This window comes from Calonectris borealis, chromosome 2 (assembly GCF_964195595.1).
Source record: "Calonectris borealis chromosome 2, bCalBor7.hap1.2, whole genome shotgun sequence".
In the NCBI taxonomy this organism is placed as follows: Eukaryota; Metazoa; Chordata; class Aves; order Procellariiformes; family Procellariidae; genus Calonectris; species Calonectris borealis.
This window is the reverse complement of record NC_134313.1, coordinates 161,041,567-161,059,774: the sequence shown is the minus strand read 5'-3', so window position 1 is coordinate 161,059,774 and position 18,208 is coordinate 161,041,567. Positions and strand designations below refer to the sequence as shown.

The 18,208-nt window shown below is 38.0% G+C and overlaps 1 protein-coding gene across 1 annotated transcript in view; it reads right to left on the bottom strand.

Annotated features, from left to right (window-relative positions):
• The window catches only part of PTPRN2 (protein tyrosine phosphatase receptor type N2), a 674,564-nt gene that overhangs the window by 35,624 nt on the left and 620,732 nt on the right, over nucleotides 1-18,208 (bottom strand). Inside the window, exons 17-18 of the mRNA XM_075144119.1 lie at nucleotides 12,229-12,306; nucleotides 244-363 (exon numbers count right to left, since the gene is read on the bottom strand). Of these exons, the coding sequence (XP_075000220.1) occupies nucleotides 244-363; nucleotides 12,229-12,306 (198 nt within the window). The remainder of the gene's footprint in view (nucleotides 1-243; nucleotides 364-12,228; nucleotides 12,307-18,208) is intronic.

Sequence of the window (18,208 nt, the reverse complement as noted above, 5' to 3'; positions counted from 1 at the left end):
TCCTTTTTTCATTGTAATACTTGGCTCATTATTTACTAGATTTTATTCAGCGGAAACTACCTTGTTATTAAAACTGTGCTTGAATTTTTCACAAATCTAAAACTACTTGAAGGCACACGAAGAGTATTTAAGAGCCCTCACCTCGACCTCCAGGTTAGATCAGCTTAAACACCATTTTGCCCCGTAGGAAATCAACCCGTGCACTTACTGTCACGTTTACAACCAGATATTTTGTTTAGGTACCTCATAGATGTGGTAGAGGTTTGACCCTTCGTCTGGCCAATAGTGGTAGCACTGTTTGACTCCGTTTTCCGCGAGCGGTGTCAGCATGACAATAACGACACAGCCGTTCTCCCAGACCATCTGCAGACAAAGAAAGACACCGTGGCCACATTGTGACTGCCTAATTACTGCGTGACATGTATAATTACTGCACTCAGACACACAATCAAAATTTATTCCATTCACAGGAAATTTATTTCATTTTCATTAGACACTTTTACTCTGCAGCTGCTTTCAAATCCCTGAATAAACTGGCGCCATATTTTGCAGGCATCCATGAAATATTAAAGAATTTCCATCGATTTCAATTCGGGTCTTCCACAGAATCTCTCCTCATTCCTGGTACCATGTTCAGCTGCTTTTCTGGCAAACTTTTAGACCCGCAAAGGGAATACTGAACGATGCTTGCAGAACACACAACTATTTGGGTTTTGATATTCAATACTCCAGCAGCACGGACCTACTGAAGTCGCATGTACTGAAACCTGTTTGTGTCATCAGCCATATTTCTTTTTACAGTTCACCACGTAGCAAAAGCTACCAAACGGCTGCGCTGCTGAAACAATCATAAAAGCTGCATCTGAACAACAGTAATGAGGAAAAGGCAGGAAAAACCCAAACCAAATCTGTTCTTCCAGAAACATTTCAGATGGGAGAAATCGTCCCTCCAAAAGCACATTTATAAAAGATTTGTTGCAAATGTGCATTACTTTCTCTTTCTTCTTTTTTTCTCCCTTCTTTTTTGCTTTCTTTCCTTTCATTTTCCTTTTTTCCCCCTTTTTCTCCTTTTCCTTTTTTCTTTTCTTTTTTCTTTTAATTTTCTTTCCTTATTTTTTTCATTCTTTCTCTCTCCTCCCCTTTCCTCTTTTCTCTCTCTCTTTTCCCCTTTTACTTTCCTTTTTTTTTTCTGGAGATAGAAGGAAAGTCCAACTTCTGCTGCAGACTGTGCACTCACAGAGCACAGGTACAGCAGGAATAGAGGAAAACAGTGTATCTTCACTACCAGCATGATCGCTTAATAATTTAGGCCAGCTACAGAGTAGGATACAGGAATCCAGCGCAACCTCAACTAAAGGATTTGTGGATGTCTCCCTCAAACAGCAGAACAAGCAGAGATGCTCTGGTCTGGCATATCTCTGTTCCAAACACAGCCTAAGGCTGAACAAAAAGGCTCCTATGAATTAATACCAAGCAGCATAATCACTAAAAACTGTTATTATTATGCTGTACATTGATGTTATATTTGCATACAACATTCATTGTCTTTTTGCTAGCATATAAAATTACTGAATGAAGAGTAAACTGCTCTTTTTGTGAAGGGTTATGTTTATTTCACAGAAATATTTATAAGCAACTGTATTGACATGTAAATTTTGTAAACAAAAAAGGCCTTTGTCTAAACTGTGCAAAGATGAGATGATACATTCAATTCAAGGATTATTTTTTTTTAATTACATATCAAATAAAAAGGTTTCCCATTCATGGATAATGATGTTGTCTTCTCTTTTAAGAATAGCTTGCATATAAAGAAACAAATAACATTCGTCTTTCCTTTTTTTTCATTTTGCAACAGAATTAAAACAACTTTTAAAACCAGCTTAGAATTATTCAGAGAAATGAATCTAGGGTTTGCACAGAATAGGGTTATTTATAATTTTGAACAGAAGTGGGGAAAACAATTACAGTTGAATGTAACGAATAAAAATAATCTTTATCTTCTTTTTTTTTCCCCTCTTAAAAAATTTCTGTAATCCACTCATCCTCCTGTTAAAAACTCACAATGACACAAAACCAGCAAAAATTCTTCAAGTTGATAGATAATTTATTTTATAGACAGATGTAGATTTATCATTTGTAAATGTCCTGAAACCAGGACATGCATTTGTTTTAGGCCACAGCTGGGAACCTTCTTTGTATGTAAGGAAGATGATACAGATTTCATTCATTCTAACGTAGTTTCACCTTTTTTAGTCAGCAATCAGACTAAGATAAGAATTCAAAACATGTATCTTACTTTAAAACTAGCCCCACTAAATCAGTACTTTCATCACATAACGATTTAATGTGCCTCTAGAAGGTATAGAAGCTCATTGAAGCCATTACGAAAATGAGGAGAAACACAGTTTTTATGAGTGTAATAAAAATACAATGATCTAGACCATAAACTAATCATCTAGCACTCTGCTTGTGCCACCCAAGTGTAACATTATAAAAGCCCACTCGTTTAGAGAGGAATCCTTACAGTTTGGCAACCCTGTTCATTGGTTCAAAGATAGAGCATTTCATTAGAGAGGGGCTGTCTGCATCTCTGAAGATTTCATTAAGCATAAATCCAAATGAAAGTTAATTTAAACAAACAATTTCAAAGTTACTCTGGGGCATAATATTTCTTTTAGGTCATTGTGTGAAAATGTAGAAGTCAAATCTACTAAATCAAGGAGGCAATACAATCTAGTGCCGACATCCCCGTTACAAGCAATTGTCACTGCATCTCCTGTGCTTACCATTGAGATGGGATTTTCACTAAGACTCACAGCCTGTGACTGGAGGACTACAGCATTTTCTTTGTTTCCTTGATAACTTAAGTATTAGACTACCAGGCTGTTAGCTGGATTTCTTTCCAAATAACGCAGAAGCAGGATGCTTCAAAGGCAGTTCACAGAATTTTATACTGTTGCCTGTTCACCGCTCCATCCTTAACTTGGTGGTGCGTTTTTCAGAAGCCACATCTCCCAACACCTAACACTTTGCTGTGCTCAGAGTGTCCAGACATGGCCGCGTGCTAGAAAGTGGCCCCAAGGAGTGTGTCTTTGTAATTAATGAACAGGTAGCACAGACCTGGTCTGCACCACCCCAGTACAGCCTTCGGAGAAGTGCCTCTGGTTACCAAAGAGACATTTCAGCTGGGCTTGGAGAATAAAGGAGGAGGTTCAGTTGCAAATTCACAGTAATTCATGTAATTTTGAACTTTGTATGCCTGCACAATAGAAAGTAAGTCAATACGATATAAGAATAAAGAGAATATAAGGTCCTCAGGGCAGAGGTTTTTCTTTTTAGGTAGAGCCCAGCAAAATGAAGCCTTAGACTCTAAGTGTCTATAAAAACTAAATATATATATAAAAATATTTTTATATATATTATATATAATATATATACCTAAACTTATTTAGATCACTTAGCACAGTCAGTTTCATGTTTGTGATTTACGATAATACTTCCAGGAGAAGAAGAAGTGGTGAATGGAGTCTTCTGAATGGAGGTGATAAAGTCTGAGTTACACACAGGAGCTCACTACAGAGCTCTGCAACCCATGCTTTGCTGAAAAGGGAAGACAGTGTATAATTGTGTGTGACATGTCTACCTTCAGCCTATATGCCTAGAGAGTAACATGTTAATGATCTTTAATGAGGTTCTGCTGTATGCCTCATTCTCAAAACATTTCTTAGACAAGAATAACACCATCCCTCTCCATTTATTGCAAATTAAAGGCTGAATCCTGCAACCCAAAGATGAGCAGTGCGTTTAGCATCCACAGGTTTCCCTGTTGATGAAATCCACCACGTGTAGAGACCTCATGCTGTGGTTATCTAGCATGCCAGTCCCATACAAAGGACTTCCACATTGGGATGAATTATATTTAGTATGAATTACTTGCAAAGGAGCACAGAACTGGTTTTTCAAGTAAGGAGAAAAATAAAGTCACAAATAGGAGGATCGGTGCCACAACACTGCCAGAAATTCGATAAAACACCAGTTTTTGAAAGCTTGTATTTTAAAATTTTCTTGTTTACTAGCTTGTAATTAAAATGGTTAATATGAATCCCTTAATTTTTTTCCAGACGCTTCATTTCTAAGCTTCTTTTTATAATGAATGACCCATCCCAAGCCCCTTTTTCAGTCATTTTCTTCTTCAGTTTAGTGATGGGGAAATGACAAGACACGTGCTCCGACCAGACACTCTTCTTTTGACAGGGACTGGTGAAGAAGTTTCTAAAATGTGATGATTTACAAGTAGGAAATAGATGGGATAATCAGATAAGTCCAGCCTGTTCATTAAAAATAACAGGCTAATCACACCAGCTGCTTTCTGGGAGAGATCTCCACTAAACTAAAGAATTCACTTTTCAGACCTTTAGGCTTCCCAAATAGTTGGTAAATGCAACTATTTGGAAAGCAGACAAACAAGCAAACAAAACCCAAATAATTTCTAATGATAATCAAAACTCAACATGAATAAACACAACTCCTAAAACAACAACAAAGCAAGGTACTAACCCTTGCTGGATCAGATAATATTCATCCCGTTACATATCTTGAAAGTAACTAACTCAACTGTGACTTCTTTCAAGTTCTCCATTGGAAACAGGAAACACTGTATTGAATGGAGACAATCACAAAATGGTATTTTCTGGAATATTTTAAAACCAAAACCCAATGTTTTAATGTGTTAAAAAAGAAGGGGGAGAGCTTTTAACTGGAAAAAAAAAAATTGGGGGGGAGTTTAGTTTTTTGTTATCAGCTAGAAGTTAACAATGTATGCCAGTCAAGAAGCAACCTTTTTGCAAAACCTTTTGGTTGAAAATGACTTATCATTTTGATACGAAGTAGGTCAAATCTGGCAGTCAGAGTTGCCATTTGCAAAGTCATAGCTGTGCCAGACAGCTAAGCAAATCTGTAAGTTGAAAAATTAATGACCAACAATCTATGTTTAATTAAAAAAAATAATCTGACTCTTGCAGTTGAAAAGGAGGACCATATATAAATATGTGGTTGTCAGGCTGGCTGGCTCCACGTGTTATGTCCCTGCTGTTGCAGCAACACTTGTTTGGAAGTCAATAGGAAAGGCAAACTCAAGATGACTGTGTATGTTGCAATAACTTCTGCTTTCTCAGAGAGACATAAACTGCTCTTATTCTTCTCAGTAGACTCCTAACTCAAGCCTTATTATTAAATAATTTAAATATGAGTGCTACTTAGTATTGCAGTGCTGACAAATTCACATTAAGGAGGGACAGTCCACCAAAATCACCAGTAATTAGCTTTTCACTTCAGTATTGGAAAGGTGGAACCTAAACAATAAAGGGACAGAAATTTTAAAAGGACCACTTCTAAGTACCTTCTCCAACCGGAGCCATAATTAGAAGTGAGCATAGTAAACGCACACTCCTTTACCAAACGCCTATGGAATTCCTAATGCTATATTTATTTCACATGGTTTGACAAGTTACTAGAGCTCTAGGGGCTACTGTTCTGTGCCTATCTCTCCCTTGCTGTTTTTCTTTTATTAAATTAAAATATACATATTTTACACATTGAATTGCTTTGTGTCACTTTTCATCTGCTCTTCTTTCTGAAGGTGAGAACTGATTAGACATGCAGGAAGTCCCATTCCAGGCAAGGAAAATAAAACTTGGGAATCGAGACTGCTTGAAAGCACTGTGTTCTGCACAGAAAAACAAAACGCAGAAAAATAATTTAGTCTGTAAATTAATTTCAGCACTCACAAAACATGCTGAAGTGGGAGCATAGAAACCAGCAATTAAGAGCAGGGGAGGGTTTGGTACAGTTGTTCTTACTCAGCCCATGGGCTTGGAACACCAATTTTGCAGGGAGACTCATTCAGCTACAGGGACATGGTCTTCTGCCCACTGGGATTTGCCCTTGGAGATCACTGATGACTAATCCTTTTTACACAGGAAACAATCAGCTGACAGTATTTTGTATGTCTTTTGTTGAATTCAAAAACTGGAAAAGAAAGGCAAGTGCTGCCAAAGAAACATGCAAAGATTTATCATGTCCTGAAGACTGCAACTCAGGAATTGGGTTCTTAACATGCTGGTGTGATCTGGGAGGAAAACAATAGTCAGTTTTTGAACTGAATATGATAATATACTCCTGAATATGGGTAGAGAAAAATTATTCTAAAAATAGTTTAAGAAATGCAGGATTGAGGGCAATGAAAAGCAAATGGCAACCGAACGCCCTGGCTCAGATTAGGGCTCTGTTCTTTACTCTTGGGATTCTTTCTGCACTTTACATTTAATAGTCTTGCAATAAAAATAGAAAATAATCAAAGGAGCAGAGATGAGGTCTCCCCACTCCCCACTCCCCACAATCACAACAGTGTAAACCTCCACTCCAAACAAACTTTTTGTTTGTTGGCAATTAATGCCCAGCTTTAATAAGAAGGATGAAGAGCATTCCCAATTTCAAGAGTATTTCATGTATTGGCAAATAGTGGAGGAAAGATGGGGTAATGAAAAGCATGGGTTTGATTCAGAACATGTAGGATGAAGCGCGCTCTCGTTTCCTGGAGGAGCATCCTAACCACAAAGGGGCAGCACCTGAAGTCTGCCTTCCTCGTCCTAGTGCTGTTCATGAGGGGTATCTGCTCTGTCATCCCTGCCAGATGCCCTGTCTGGAGCCCTTCAGGGACTAAGGCATATTTCACTTAATATGGGAAAATAAAAAACCATGAAAATGCACTTCCCTGTGCAAAAGGGGGAGGGGAAAGAAGGGCAAACGTGGGCAGATTTATGAAAGCAAGGCATAATGTGGGGTATTTTCCAGAGGGAAAAAATTATGGCCTCCTACAGAAATCTCCATTTGGAGACAACAAACCTTAGCAGACATGCAATTTATAAAACTGGCATAATTAAGAACAATTTTTCAGTGCAAGGACAGTTGGTTCTAAATATCCTAACTCCAAGGAATAGTTTCTTGCATATTATCATCCCTTGCTTCTTAGAATACTTTGCAAGTTAAGACATGTACTTCATGTCAAATACTTCATGGAATTATAACCCAGCACATACGGAAAATAATAAAATTTTATGCCTCCAGAATTATTCACAACATGGAATTCCTGCTGCGAAAACTTGTTATAGATCAGAAATGTTCTACATCCTCTTTCTTTTGAATTATGTTCAAAGAGATGTTGAATTTTAATAGCATTATGTGAAAGAGCTGAGTGAAATCTCACTGAAGCTGCTGGACAAAATCATCACCTTTCATTCAAGATAAATGTAAGAAACAAGCAAACTCTTTTATGGAGCCTGATAACTGAAATTACAGAAGTTATCATCAAAACCAAGAGAAACGTGAAGCATATGGACCCATGAGTTTCTCTAGAAACTGATATGCTTAATGCAGAGAGAGAGGCATTAATCAAGGCAAGATGATTAATCCAGATAAGCAGCAAAAATATGTAAACGGAATAAAGAAACCACCAGCACAGCTCGACAAACTAGCATTGTGATCCTGGTAGAAGAAAAGCTGAAAGAGAGGTTGGGGGTAAAACACTGGGTGAATGAGATTTGGAAAAAAGAAGTTATTGCCTGTTATTTGATTCTGCTTTTGTTCAAGGAAATAAAACTCTGTACTTTCTTTGTAAATAAAATGGAACTATATCAAAGCAAAACCCTATCCTGAGGATGAATTCTCTTCCCAGCTGAGAAGAAAACAACCCACAGACCTGGCAAATTGTTTAACCACTCAGGTAAAAATGGATTAATACCATGTGAGGAGAGGCATCCAGTTTTCAAGAAGGGGAATCGTGAGGTGGAGTTCCTACTGAACCAAAATAGAATCAATGATGGAGGTATGTCTCAGAAACAGTAATTGGTAAAAAGAGATGAAAACAAGACCAGATGAAATTAAAAGAAGACTTAAATCAGCTGGAGGCTTTTCAAAATTAATTAAAGTAGTAACTGGAGAATTTCCAGAGCGGTCTAAGAGATGACACGCAGGCAGAGATGAAATCTCTGCTTGAGCCGCAAACACAGAGTATCCAGACAGATTAGGAAACCCTGTGGCAAAACAGATCAATGAGATGACTGACAACACAACTCCTGCAGGCTAGAAAGTTTTCAAAGAAATAGGTAAGCCAGGAAACTTGGAACTAACTTGGGCCCTTGCTGACTTAGAGGAGCTATGCCAACAATATAAGGAGCTGGAAAAACAAACTGGAGGGACACGGACAACTGTGGAAGGCTGATGCCTGGAAGTGGCCTTACACCATTAGAAAAGCCAGAGTAAGACTCTTGCCTTTTTTATCATTATTATTTTTACAACATTTACAAAATTTGTTTGAACACCATTTGAAAATGACCAATATACAAGAGTTTGGACTATCTCCAGCTCAAAAACTGCGTTTTTGACAGAAAAACTTCCATCAAACTAATCTCTCTCAAGTCAACGTGAAAACCCAAATGAACAGGAAGGGGTAAAGAAAATGCTGAGTCTAATGGCCAGCTCTAGTGGCCCAAGTTAGATGCTACCTGCCCTTCTTTCTCACCTTACCAAAAAGGACATAACCTTCCAAGAAGTGGTCACTAGGTGAGATGGTTGAAACTGGTCCCCCTCCAGTCCCATAGTGGTACTAGGTATGGATCTGCTCACCAGTAATAAGAATGCTAAAAAAGATGAGCTTGGACAAAGCATCATCAATGTTTTATGAAAAATCTTTTCCCAGTTTGCGAAAGAGAAGACACTGAGCTGACCATGATCTTTGTTCAGATCTGGGCAAGTTGAAAACAGTAAATGGGAATTTGCTTGCCGAGCGTCTAATAGCACTCGCACAAAAATACTGGGCACTGGATCAACATAACAGGTTTTAGAGGGGCCTGCCAAATAAAACTAGGAAAAAAGATTATCCAAACCTAAATAATCTATTTGGTCTTGAATAGAGATAATGGATGTGACCACATGATCACGTAGATGACAGACAGGAAGAGTAGCAGACGCTGCAGAGCAGTGTTAGAGCTCAGGAACTGGGTTCCGTTTGGAAGAAGCTTCCTCCAGACGCATCTGTAGCCTTCTCCCTCGCCAACAGGGATTTGGTCCATTGAACCACTGAACAGTTGGTCTAAAGTAAAACCTACAAAGTAAGTACTGTGACACTCTACAAAGCCGTTCCTGGTGGGCCACACTGCTTGCTAATGTAGAAATAGTCACTGACAGGTGGAAGAATCTAATGCAAGTCTAAGGGAAACTAGGTTTAGAAGCTGTCTCTCTGGAATCTGAGCATGAGATCTAGACAGTCAGGACAAATCAGGAGCAGTTTGGATTTCATTAGGGATATCAGCTGCGTTGTAAATGCCAAGAAAGTTGTCTTATACTTTCAAGTAAAAGAAATGCTTTGTAGACAAGTGTTTTCTAGAAATCAGCTTGAAATGCCTTCAGGAGTGGAAACAAGTATAACAGTTTCTTGCTGGGTAGCCTTTCAGCCAAGATAAAATGGAGTGGCTGATGCCCACCATGCAACTAGGCTCTTGGGAATCTTAGCAGCTAAGTCTCTGCAAAAATAGGAAGCAATACATCTAGTAAATATTGCCATAGAAGGTGATGCCAAGCTCCACGAGTTTCTGTTGGACTTGCTAAAGCATGACATTGTGCATTTAGACACGGAACAGAAGAATAGTCCCAGGTCTCTCTGGAGTCAGTCACTCTTCTCACTATCAGTCAGAAAACTGCTTCACTGAGCACACAAAAGGGGAAAAAAGCAACACAGCTCAGCAACGGCTGGTATTAAGTGGAGGAGGGAGAGGGAGAAGAACCACTGAGAAGATGTATCAGGAATGAATAACTGAATCTTTAAACAATCCTTGGTGGCAGCACCACGGTCTGTATAAACTAAAGAAAACTGTATTCAAGTAAACATCAAAGGATTCTGCCCTGACCGGAGTTGATTTTCCACAGCAAGTTCAGGTTTCCCTGATTTAACTTAAGATAGGCACTATTAGGTGAAAAATGGGTGTAAAATTTGCTCCTGCATCTGGACATAAACCACAACAACTTCAAGCCGTGGCTTTTGACTGGTGCAATGGACCTACTACATTTCAGCAGTTACGGACGCAGTGTTCTGTAAGGAGTTAATCTCTCCTGGCTCGTTTATCACACTTGGTTGATACCCTGGGCCATGTATAAAGCTTGGGACAGGAACCAGCACATGTGATCTGTAGGAAGTTTAAGAAAAGTGGGTCAATCTGACATAGGTAGATTGTTATGTTGAAGTGACAGACATCATCAAAATAAATGTAAGAAACAAACTTTTCTATGGAACCTAATAGAAGAAACAATAAACGAGCATCACATCAAAAACGGACACATAGCCACACTTGAGCAGAAGCTGAACCACGGTTGCCAAATGGTTTCCGTGGAGATATATACAGCAAATGTGGTGGGGAGATGGAGTGAACTTTCACTGATGGATAACTGGGAGGAGAAATAGCTAAAAAGAGCAGAACAAAAGTGAAGGAAAGTGAAGACTCTCCACTCACAAACAGCATGAAAAAGTAAGTCAAGAAAGAGACCTTTTGAGTACAAAGTTGGAAAGAAGAAGATTGGATCACAGAACAAAGAAATAACATTTCAGTTCTAGTCATTCTGTGTCTGTGCAAACAGTTTGCCTAACTGTTCAAATTAGAAAGGGAGAAGAACAAAATACATCGTTCATACTACGTTGGTATGATTAATTCTGATTTCTGCGTCAGCAGCAGTGCTTATACAAAGTTTGTTCTTTGAATACATCCTCTAAAAATGAGAGTACACATTTTTTCAACATGTAAAGGTACAGTTACAGGTAAAAATATACAAAATATAAATACACAAATATGCAAAAATACACAATTAAAAAACCTGGGCCTTAGGAATCATAAAATATCATTACAGAATAGCTAACATGGTATTTGATTTTGCATGTTTAACTTAAGCACATTTTCAAGTATCATGCCTGATACAAAGAATCCACTCACCAAAGGAAAAAAGACATTGAAGACAAAAATCACAAGTTACTTGAAAATTTAAGCCAGAACAACAACAAACTCAGCTGATTTCAAGCAGAAAGAATTTGCTCTGGACTTCTAAAAACCAGGCCCAAAATATCTCAGGTTGAGCATTTAAATATCCAGGCACCCAAAATCAAACAGACTTTTTGAAAATGTCTCAATTCCTCATCAGAGACAGTAGGAAATTGTGACATGAAAAGTGTCTTTAACAGGGATCAGTTAACACTTTCTAATCATAGTCCAAGTGATGCAGATGAAGAGGGAAGATGATTTCAGCTGATGCAAGCTCCTAAAATACAATGGCACTTCTGAAATTTTTACATAGATATTCTTTATCTTCAGAACAACAGTTTCTAAATTCATAATGCAAAACAAAAAACAAAAACGTATGTTCGTGTTGATAGTAAGCCCCAGTTGACCTCCTCCCCAGACAGCTTCACTAAGCTTTCAGGCACACTTTTACACTTACGAAGGAGCATCTAATGCAACATATCCGTCACACAATTGCACACACCTAGCCTGGCGGTGTGTGTATGTCCAAATCTGAGAGCCGCATGAGCATGTAAAAAAAGTAAGCTCATATTTGTGCATTAGTAACTACTGCCTTTAGCCCCAGTCCTGCAAAAAATTATGCACCTACTTAACTTTATGCAGCAGGGTCTTAATTCAGCCTTTAACTCAGCTACCTGTGGTAGGGAAAATGCATAAGAATTTAAGCATTTTGGGGAACTAGGGCATGTGAGAAGTAGATTTCAATGGAAAAATTCACGGCACATAGTGTTAGGTCCTTTTTGACCTGGAGAATGACAATGAATTCTGGCTACACTCTTAAGAAGGTCAGGCCCTCTGAAAATCATCCAGTCCTTGGCAGCAGTTTAATTACGAAGACCTGGCCTGAAGTTTGGCACTAAAATATGAATACTTTGGCCTGAGGTTTTCAATATAATTTCCAGCTCAACTATTTCTTAGCAGGGCTTGTCATATACATAAATGTCTTTAGTATCCGTGTACTGGATTTTAAAAAGACATTTGAACTAAGGTTTTTCCACCTACTGTGACTCAAGCACAACAGATTTTTATACACCTTACATTTCTAGAAGCACAGGAAAACATTTTACTTGTAACATAAATTCAGTTTTCAAAGAGATGTTTAACTTACCTGCCAGAAGTCAGCGACAGTAGCAGGGAGAGGGCCCTGGGTGGCAATATATGCCGGGTTTCGGGGGTCATGGTCCATCTGGAATAAGGAGAGAACACAGACTGGTTTTATTTCAAAGAAAATCCCTTGCTGTTTTAGAGACAGAAAGTATGTGAGGGCAGAAACAAGGGACTTCTAAAGGACTGTCATGTCCCTCCATCCTTTATTGGCAAGCAAAGAATTTTATTTCTATTTATAAGCTCAGAGGAGACCTTTTCCCACAAAAAACTGATGCTACCAGATGAGTATCAGCACACATGATGAGCAATGTCCTATGTCCTCAATATGCAGCGTAAGATCATTTATGGTGGTTGACAAAGGCATTTATTTGAGATCAGTACCCGTGGTTTCATAGCAACCTAGGAGCCATTTGAAACATTTTTCTACACTGAGTGTTAAGAATGCTCCACACATCTAAATATGTTCTCCATTTCCACCGTGCCAGTCAAGGGCACATGTAACTAAAAAACAGCAAAAATGGGGAACAAATTCAGTTTCTGGCTTTTTCTGGTTAGGTGATTTATCTAAATGCATGGATTTGGCCTCCAATAGAGGAAGTTCTGCTTAAAGACCTTAATTATTACATTTAATTCAAGGAGCAGAAAATTCACTGAGCAGAAAAAATAAAGAATCTAAGAAACAAAGCCATGAAGAGTAAATAGGATTAGTGTGTTACAATGAATGTTTTCGAACTGATGGGTGGTTTTCTTGGTTCTAAATCTTAAGACCCATTCTGCTGAAAAAGAAGATCTGCTGATGGGATTAAAAACCAAACAAACTTATTCTAACCCTGAACTGGGCAAGACAAAACTTTGAGCATAAAGAAAAGAGACCCAGTTCAGCTCTCAGATCTGTGGGTGTGACACAGTGACACTGAAGTTGGCGAGAGTTAACTTATACCCGTGTAGCTGAAGGCAGACTTTGTCTCAATACACTATTCTGTTCTATAAGTAAAGATCTGAATAAGAATGAATGTGAGTCACATCTGCATTAAGAGGCATCTACTGAATTTATTCATAGCCTATCAAAATTTTCAGTGATGGTACATGTCAGCGTAAAAGAAGGCACCTCATAATTATGTGCAACATAAAAGAGGGAAGAACCATAAAAGAACAGATGTAAGTTATTCTAACAGAACAACAATATGATGAATGTTGCAAAAAGGAAGAGAACACTTTTATGTTTCTAATTTTCTGATGTATAATAAGCTGGACTTAATATTAAAATTCTCCATGACAACACAACACAGGTAGAATGAAGTCACTGAGTCCATTTAGAGTAAAAGCTTACTTCTGATTCACCACCCATAGTTATAAAACACCTTGACCAGGACGTCTATAATACCATCATTTTATTCTGAGCTTCATTGAGATGCTTCTCTTATCAGCAAATAACTCTTCACAACAAGCAATTGCTCACAACAAATTTCAATCTTGCTTTCTTTTTGCCTTTTGGCAAAAGCAATTCTGATAGCAGGACATTTACTACTGTGGGTATTTTGAGATCAGGGAAAAATTAGCTTTCTTCAGAAAGCAGTATTAGCAAAAAAACCTTAAGAATCATTTCCAAATGGGCAACTTTTTTTTTGTTTTTGTAAGAATTGAGACACTGAACTAAACACAGCTGAAAACAACAGCAAATATGATTAAGCAAAGTCAGGCTTAAAGGTCTTTTTTTCTCCATTATGGTTGAAATAATTTCTGTTGTTGTTTTGTTTTGAATCCCACAGAGACCTATAGGATTTAATCATGTTTTCCTATGCTGGAACTAAAAATCTTAGCTTAGAAAAATTGACCTGCACCACGGAGGACTTGCTACTCCCAGTGGAAACAGTTGTAGGCTGCATCCACTTGAAAATGATGCCACTTGTCTAACAGGTGAGCACCTGACTTGGAAATGTAACCAACAGTGAATACACCAAACCTTAGAAAAATAATAATTTACTTTGAATTTCTTCTTAAACTAAATTCTTTTGTATGTAGGCACGCCAGAAAACAAAGGGAGAAGAAATCAAGGATGATGCAAATAGTGCTGTCATGGAGGAAATACTTCTCAATGCTGATAAATCAGGAATAGGCCAATCTTGGCATTTCAGCATTAATCAAAGCACAAAGGTGCTGTTGGAACGTGGCAAACATTACAATAAGCACAGGGTAGTGAAGTGTATCAGCAGTTTAACAATAATTCAAAAGACAATTACAATTATTACATTCCAGGCACATTGTGTTGCACGGAAAACAATTATGAGCAGAAACTCTTCTTGCTTGGAGCAAACAGAAGATGGCAGAAAGCCCTATCACACTATTAAATGATCTTTAACTGAACAAAAATAAGAGCAAAGATTACACTAATTAAATGAAATTCCTGGTTTCATCTATTTTCTATTATATGTACTGTTTTAAAGGCTGCATATTTCAGGAAAAGTGTGAAAAATCACTACTCTGGTCACATTTGATTTAACGTGAGTAGGTGACTGGAAGGGATGGTTCTTGAATGTTTTTGTTGTGTTCTTTTTTATTCTCTCAAGGTCACCAAGAACACCAAGGGCATCTTAATCTATCAAAGTTAACAAAAGTTTGAATAAAGAAATAAAGTCAGTAATGGGTTTTAAACTAACTAATCAAGGATCAAGTAAAAGGCTTTTTTTTCATGTCAGTAGTCATTATCTTCTTTCAAGGATCCCTCAGATTTCTCACTTCATGAAAATAAAACAGAGAATGTATTCTCCAGAGAAGAATAGAGAACAGCAGGCTCCGTACTATCAAGTCTTAAAACAAAAATTAACTGTTTGCTAACATCTTACATCGGAAGAACCTTCAGGAATCACCCTAATAGTAATTGTTCAAAAAGAGTAAGATTTTTCCCTCTATGTCCCCATCAAAGCACAAAGTTCACAAGGCTTACATCAGAACTGGATCGAATAGCCATTTTTGGAAAGAAAAAGCTGCGATTATTACAACTGTTCTGCTATGGTGGAATTCTCATTTTCTGCTGCAGTACTACAAAGGCAAGTCTGGTGATAATGTTTCAATCTATTTTTCCCTGATTTTGTGTTAGGGAAAGAAAGGGATCAAGGATTACTATAACTGACCATGCAATTGACTGTGGTGATTTCCGTCACTACCAATGTCAAAAGCAAATGGAAACAAAAAGGAGGAGCATTCAGATTTCTTGCTGGAAAAGAAATACTATAGAAAACTGAATGAAGAAGTCCCTATATATTAGATACGTTAGTGGCACAACTTGTGTTTTTCTACAGGGCTTTGTAATGAAAGTTGACTTACAATATCTTAAAGTAGGAAAATATATAAAGAACACAGTATCACAGTTAGTTGCATCTTTGTTAAATTAATATCAGACCACAATTCCACCTTTGCTTTACTAGAGAACAAAAGCTACTCCTTTAGTTTTTCCTGCAAGAGTTCTACTATCCAGTTGCCTTATCCTAGGACTTTGCACGGATTCCCTAAAGAACTCTGAATTTTGTTGAGTTTTCAGATAGAAATTGTGCTGCTGCATGATTTCACCGATAATGCTGATGAAATACAGCAAAATCAATACATTCTGGGGGTAAATCCTCAAATATATTGTATTTGGACTTGAGAGTAGTACATATCGATTCCTGTTAAGTAGTATTCTAAAACTGTAAACTGAAGTAAAAGTGTCAATAGGCATCAATGACCATTTTGAAATCTCATGTAAATGATACACCGATTCATTCCTGACCTTTACCTTCCCTCTCAGCTTGTCAGATCCTTACTTCCCACACAGAAAGGTGCTGGCTGAGATGTGGTCTCAGTCACACCATATTTACCTTGTTCTAAATCCTCTGAGTCCAGCTGAAACATTCCTAAATCATATGAGATCAGAATGAGATCCCGTGTAGACCAATATGACAGAAAGAAAGTTGAACTCTGATTAACACCTTAAAAATTTGTATGGATTCAAGCTACTGTGTAGTTTCCAGATTTAATGTGTTTATAATATCAATAAAATTTACTTTCATGCATGAATTTATTACACGGAGTATAAACAGTCTTTAAAAGTAAAAAAGTATATTTGTTTTTGTAAAAGAAAGCATATCCAGCAAATGCAGATGAACTTTGTAATCACATTCATCTCAACATTAAAATTAAAAAGGTAGACTAGTCCTCATCTTCATGTTTGAATTAAAATTTAAAACAATTTTTAAATCCTTCCTTTAAAACCCCTAATGGAATGAAAGAAGTAAGTCTGGTTGTGAATGCCATTATGAATTTCAGAGTCTATTCTCGGTGATGAAATTTGTATGCTGTGTTTGAACAAACTGTCATGCTAATGACATTCCTCAGTCTGGTGTCTTCAATAATAAGCAAACTGAGTTTTTAAATGTAGTTGATGGGATTTTTTCTCTCTCAGACACCCTATGAGGAAAAACAGAATTCCCATTTACTTTCATGACCTCTGATTTAAAAGCAAAGATTGCACATTATTTACTACTGGATGATTTTCCCGAAATTTAATGAGGACTAAGTACAAATATGACAGATGTAATTATCACAGTTTTATTCTGCACAGTCAGGGTCTCCTTGTGCTGTAATTGCAAGCCTTTCATTCAGCTGCCGATAGCAGAGTTATTATCATAGTACTTTATGTTATTTCAGAGAGGAGGGAAACAGATTTCTACCTCGCTTTTACCCTGGAAATTTCTCCTAAGGACTCATTTTGCCTGGCCTCATGCTACAGTGAAATTAAAGACCTACGGGAAGAACTTGGACTAAATCTCTGCTGATTTTCTTCACCCACTCCCAGCCGTGGTGAGGCCATCAATCTAACCCCAGTTTTCACAACATATTGGAGGGAAAGGAGGTCTTAAGGGGGGCAGCATTTTTTAAAAGGAAGAAACATGTGGGCAGGTGGCCAGCTCATTGTCTAGCGTGGGGATTTTTTTATGGTGTACTGCTGCACTCATTTAGACTTAAGTTAAGGTTGAGTGAGCCCCAGCTGGAGACTGGACCACTGACCCAGAAGCTGGAGATACCCAGCGACATGTATGCAACTGGAAGCCTCCCTTTCCGAAGCTCAAATATAATTACTTTATTTTACACTCTTCCCTCACCAGACAGCTCACACGTGCAGGGAGGAAAAATCCTCTCCCCGTCAGTTCAGACCGTGCGGATCCTGTGCTACTAATGCCCATCTTGCAGCTCACTACAACGCTCACTCCTACCCCAAGCGCTGCAAGGCACAAATGCACCAGAAACATCACTGTATTGACACGATAATTACTGAGGTTATTTAAGTTGAAAGGCAGCAGTCTGAAGGAAAGAAATGGTAGGATTTTTGCAAGAGCGAATAAAGGCAGGCTTACTGGTACTCCACATCCACTGTACACTTACAAAGACGTTGATCAAATGTCTCAAATAAACAGCAATAGTAATAGCATGTATGTCCAGCTCTGGCTGCAGTGGCTGCACAGCCACAGTAAATACTGCAGAATCAAGTGCCCCATATAATATTCCAGTAGGCTTCTGAGGTGGGAAACATGACTGAAAGTCTCTGTCACTCCTATATTCTACCTCACTATACAAAAGCAATAGCAGATTAACAAATACGTTTATGCTAATCTGAAAATATTTAATTTGTCTTTAAATGAAACAGTTTGCAGGGAATCTTTCCAAACTATGGGCTTGCAAAGTAGTGATTTCCTCCTACCAGCCTCCCACTGCATCACCTTCAGGAAACACACATTTTATCTATTGCTTTCAAAACAGCAAAATGACTATTGACTTAGTGAAACAAACTCACAAAACCATCTGGAGCATCCCTTTCCTTGGAATAACAGGTCGTCTACATAAATCTGGGCTGTGGCACTACTTCCCACACAGTAGGGTCCATATCCTACCATGAAGAAGAGGAACTCAAGAGTTTCTCTTGGCAGTTTTTCATGTTTATGCAAGAT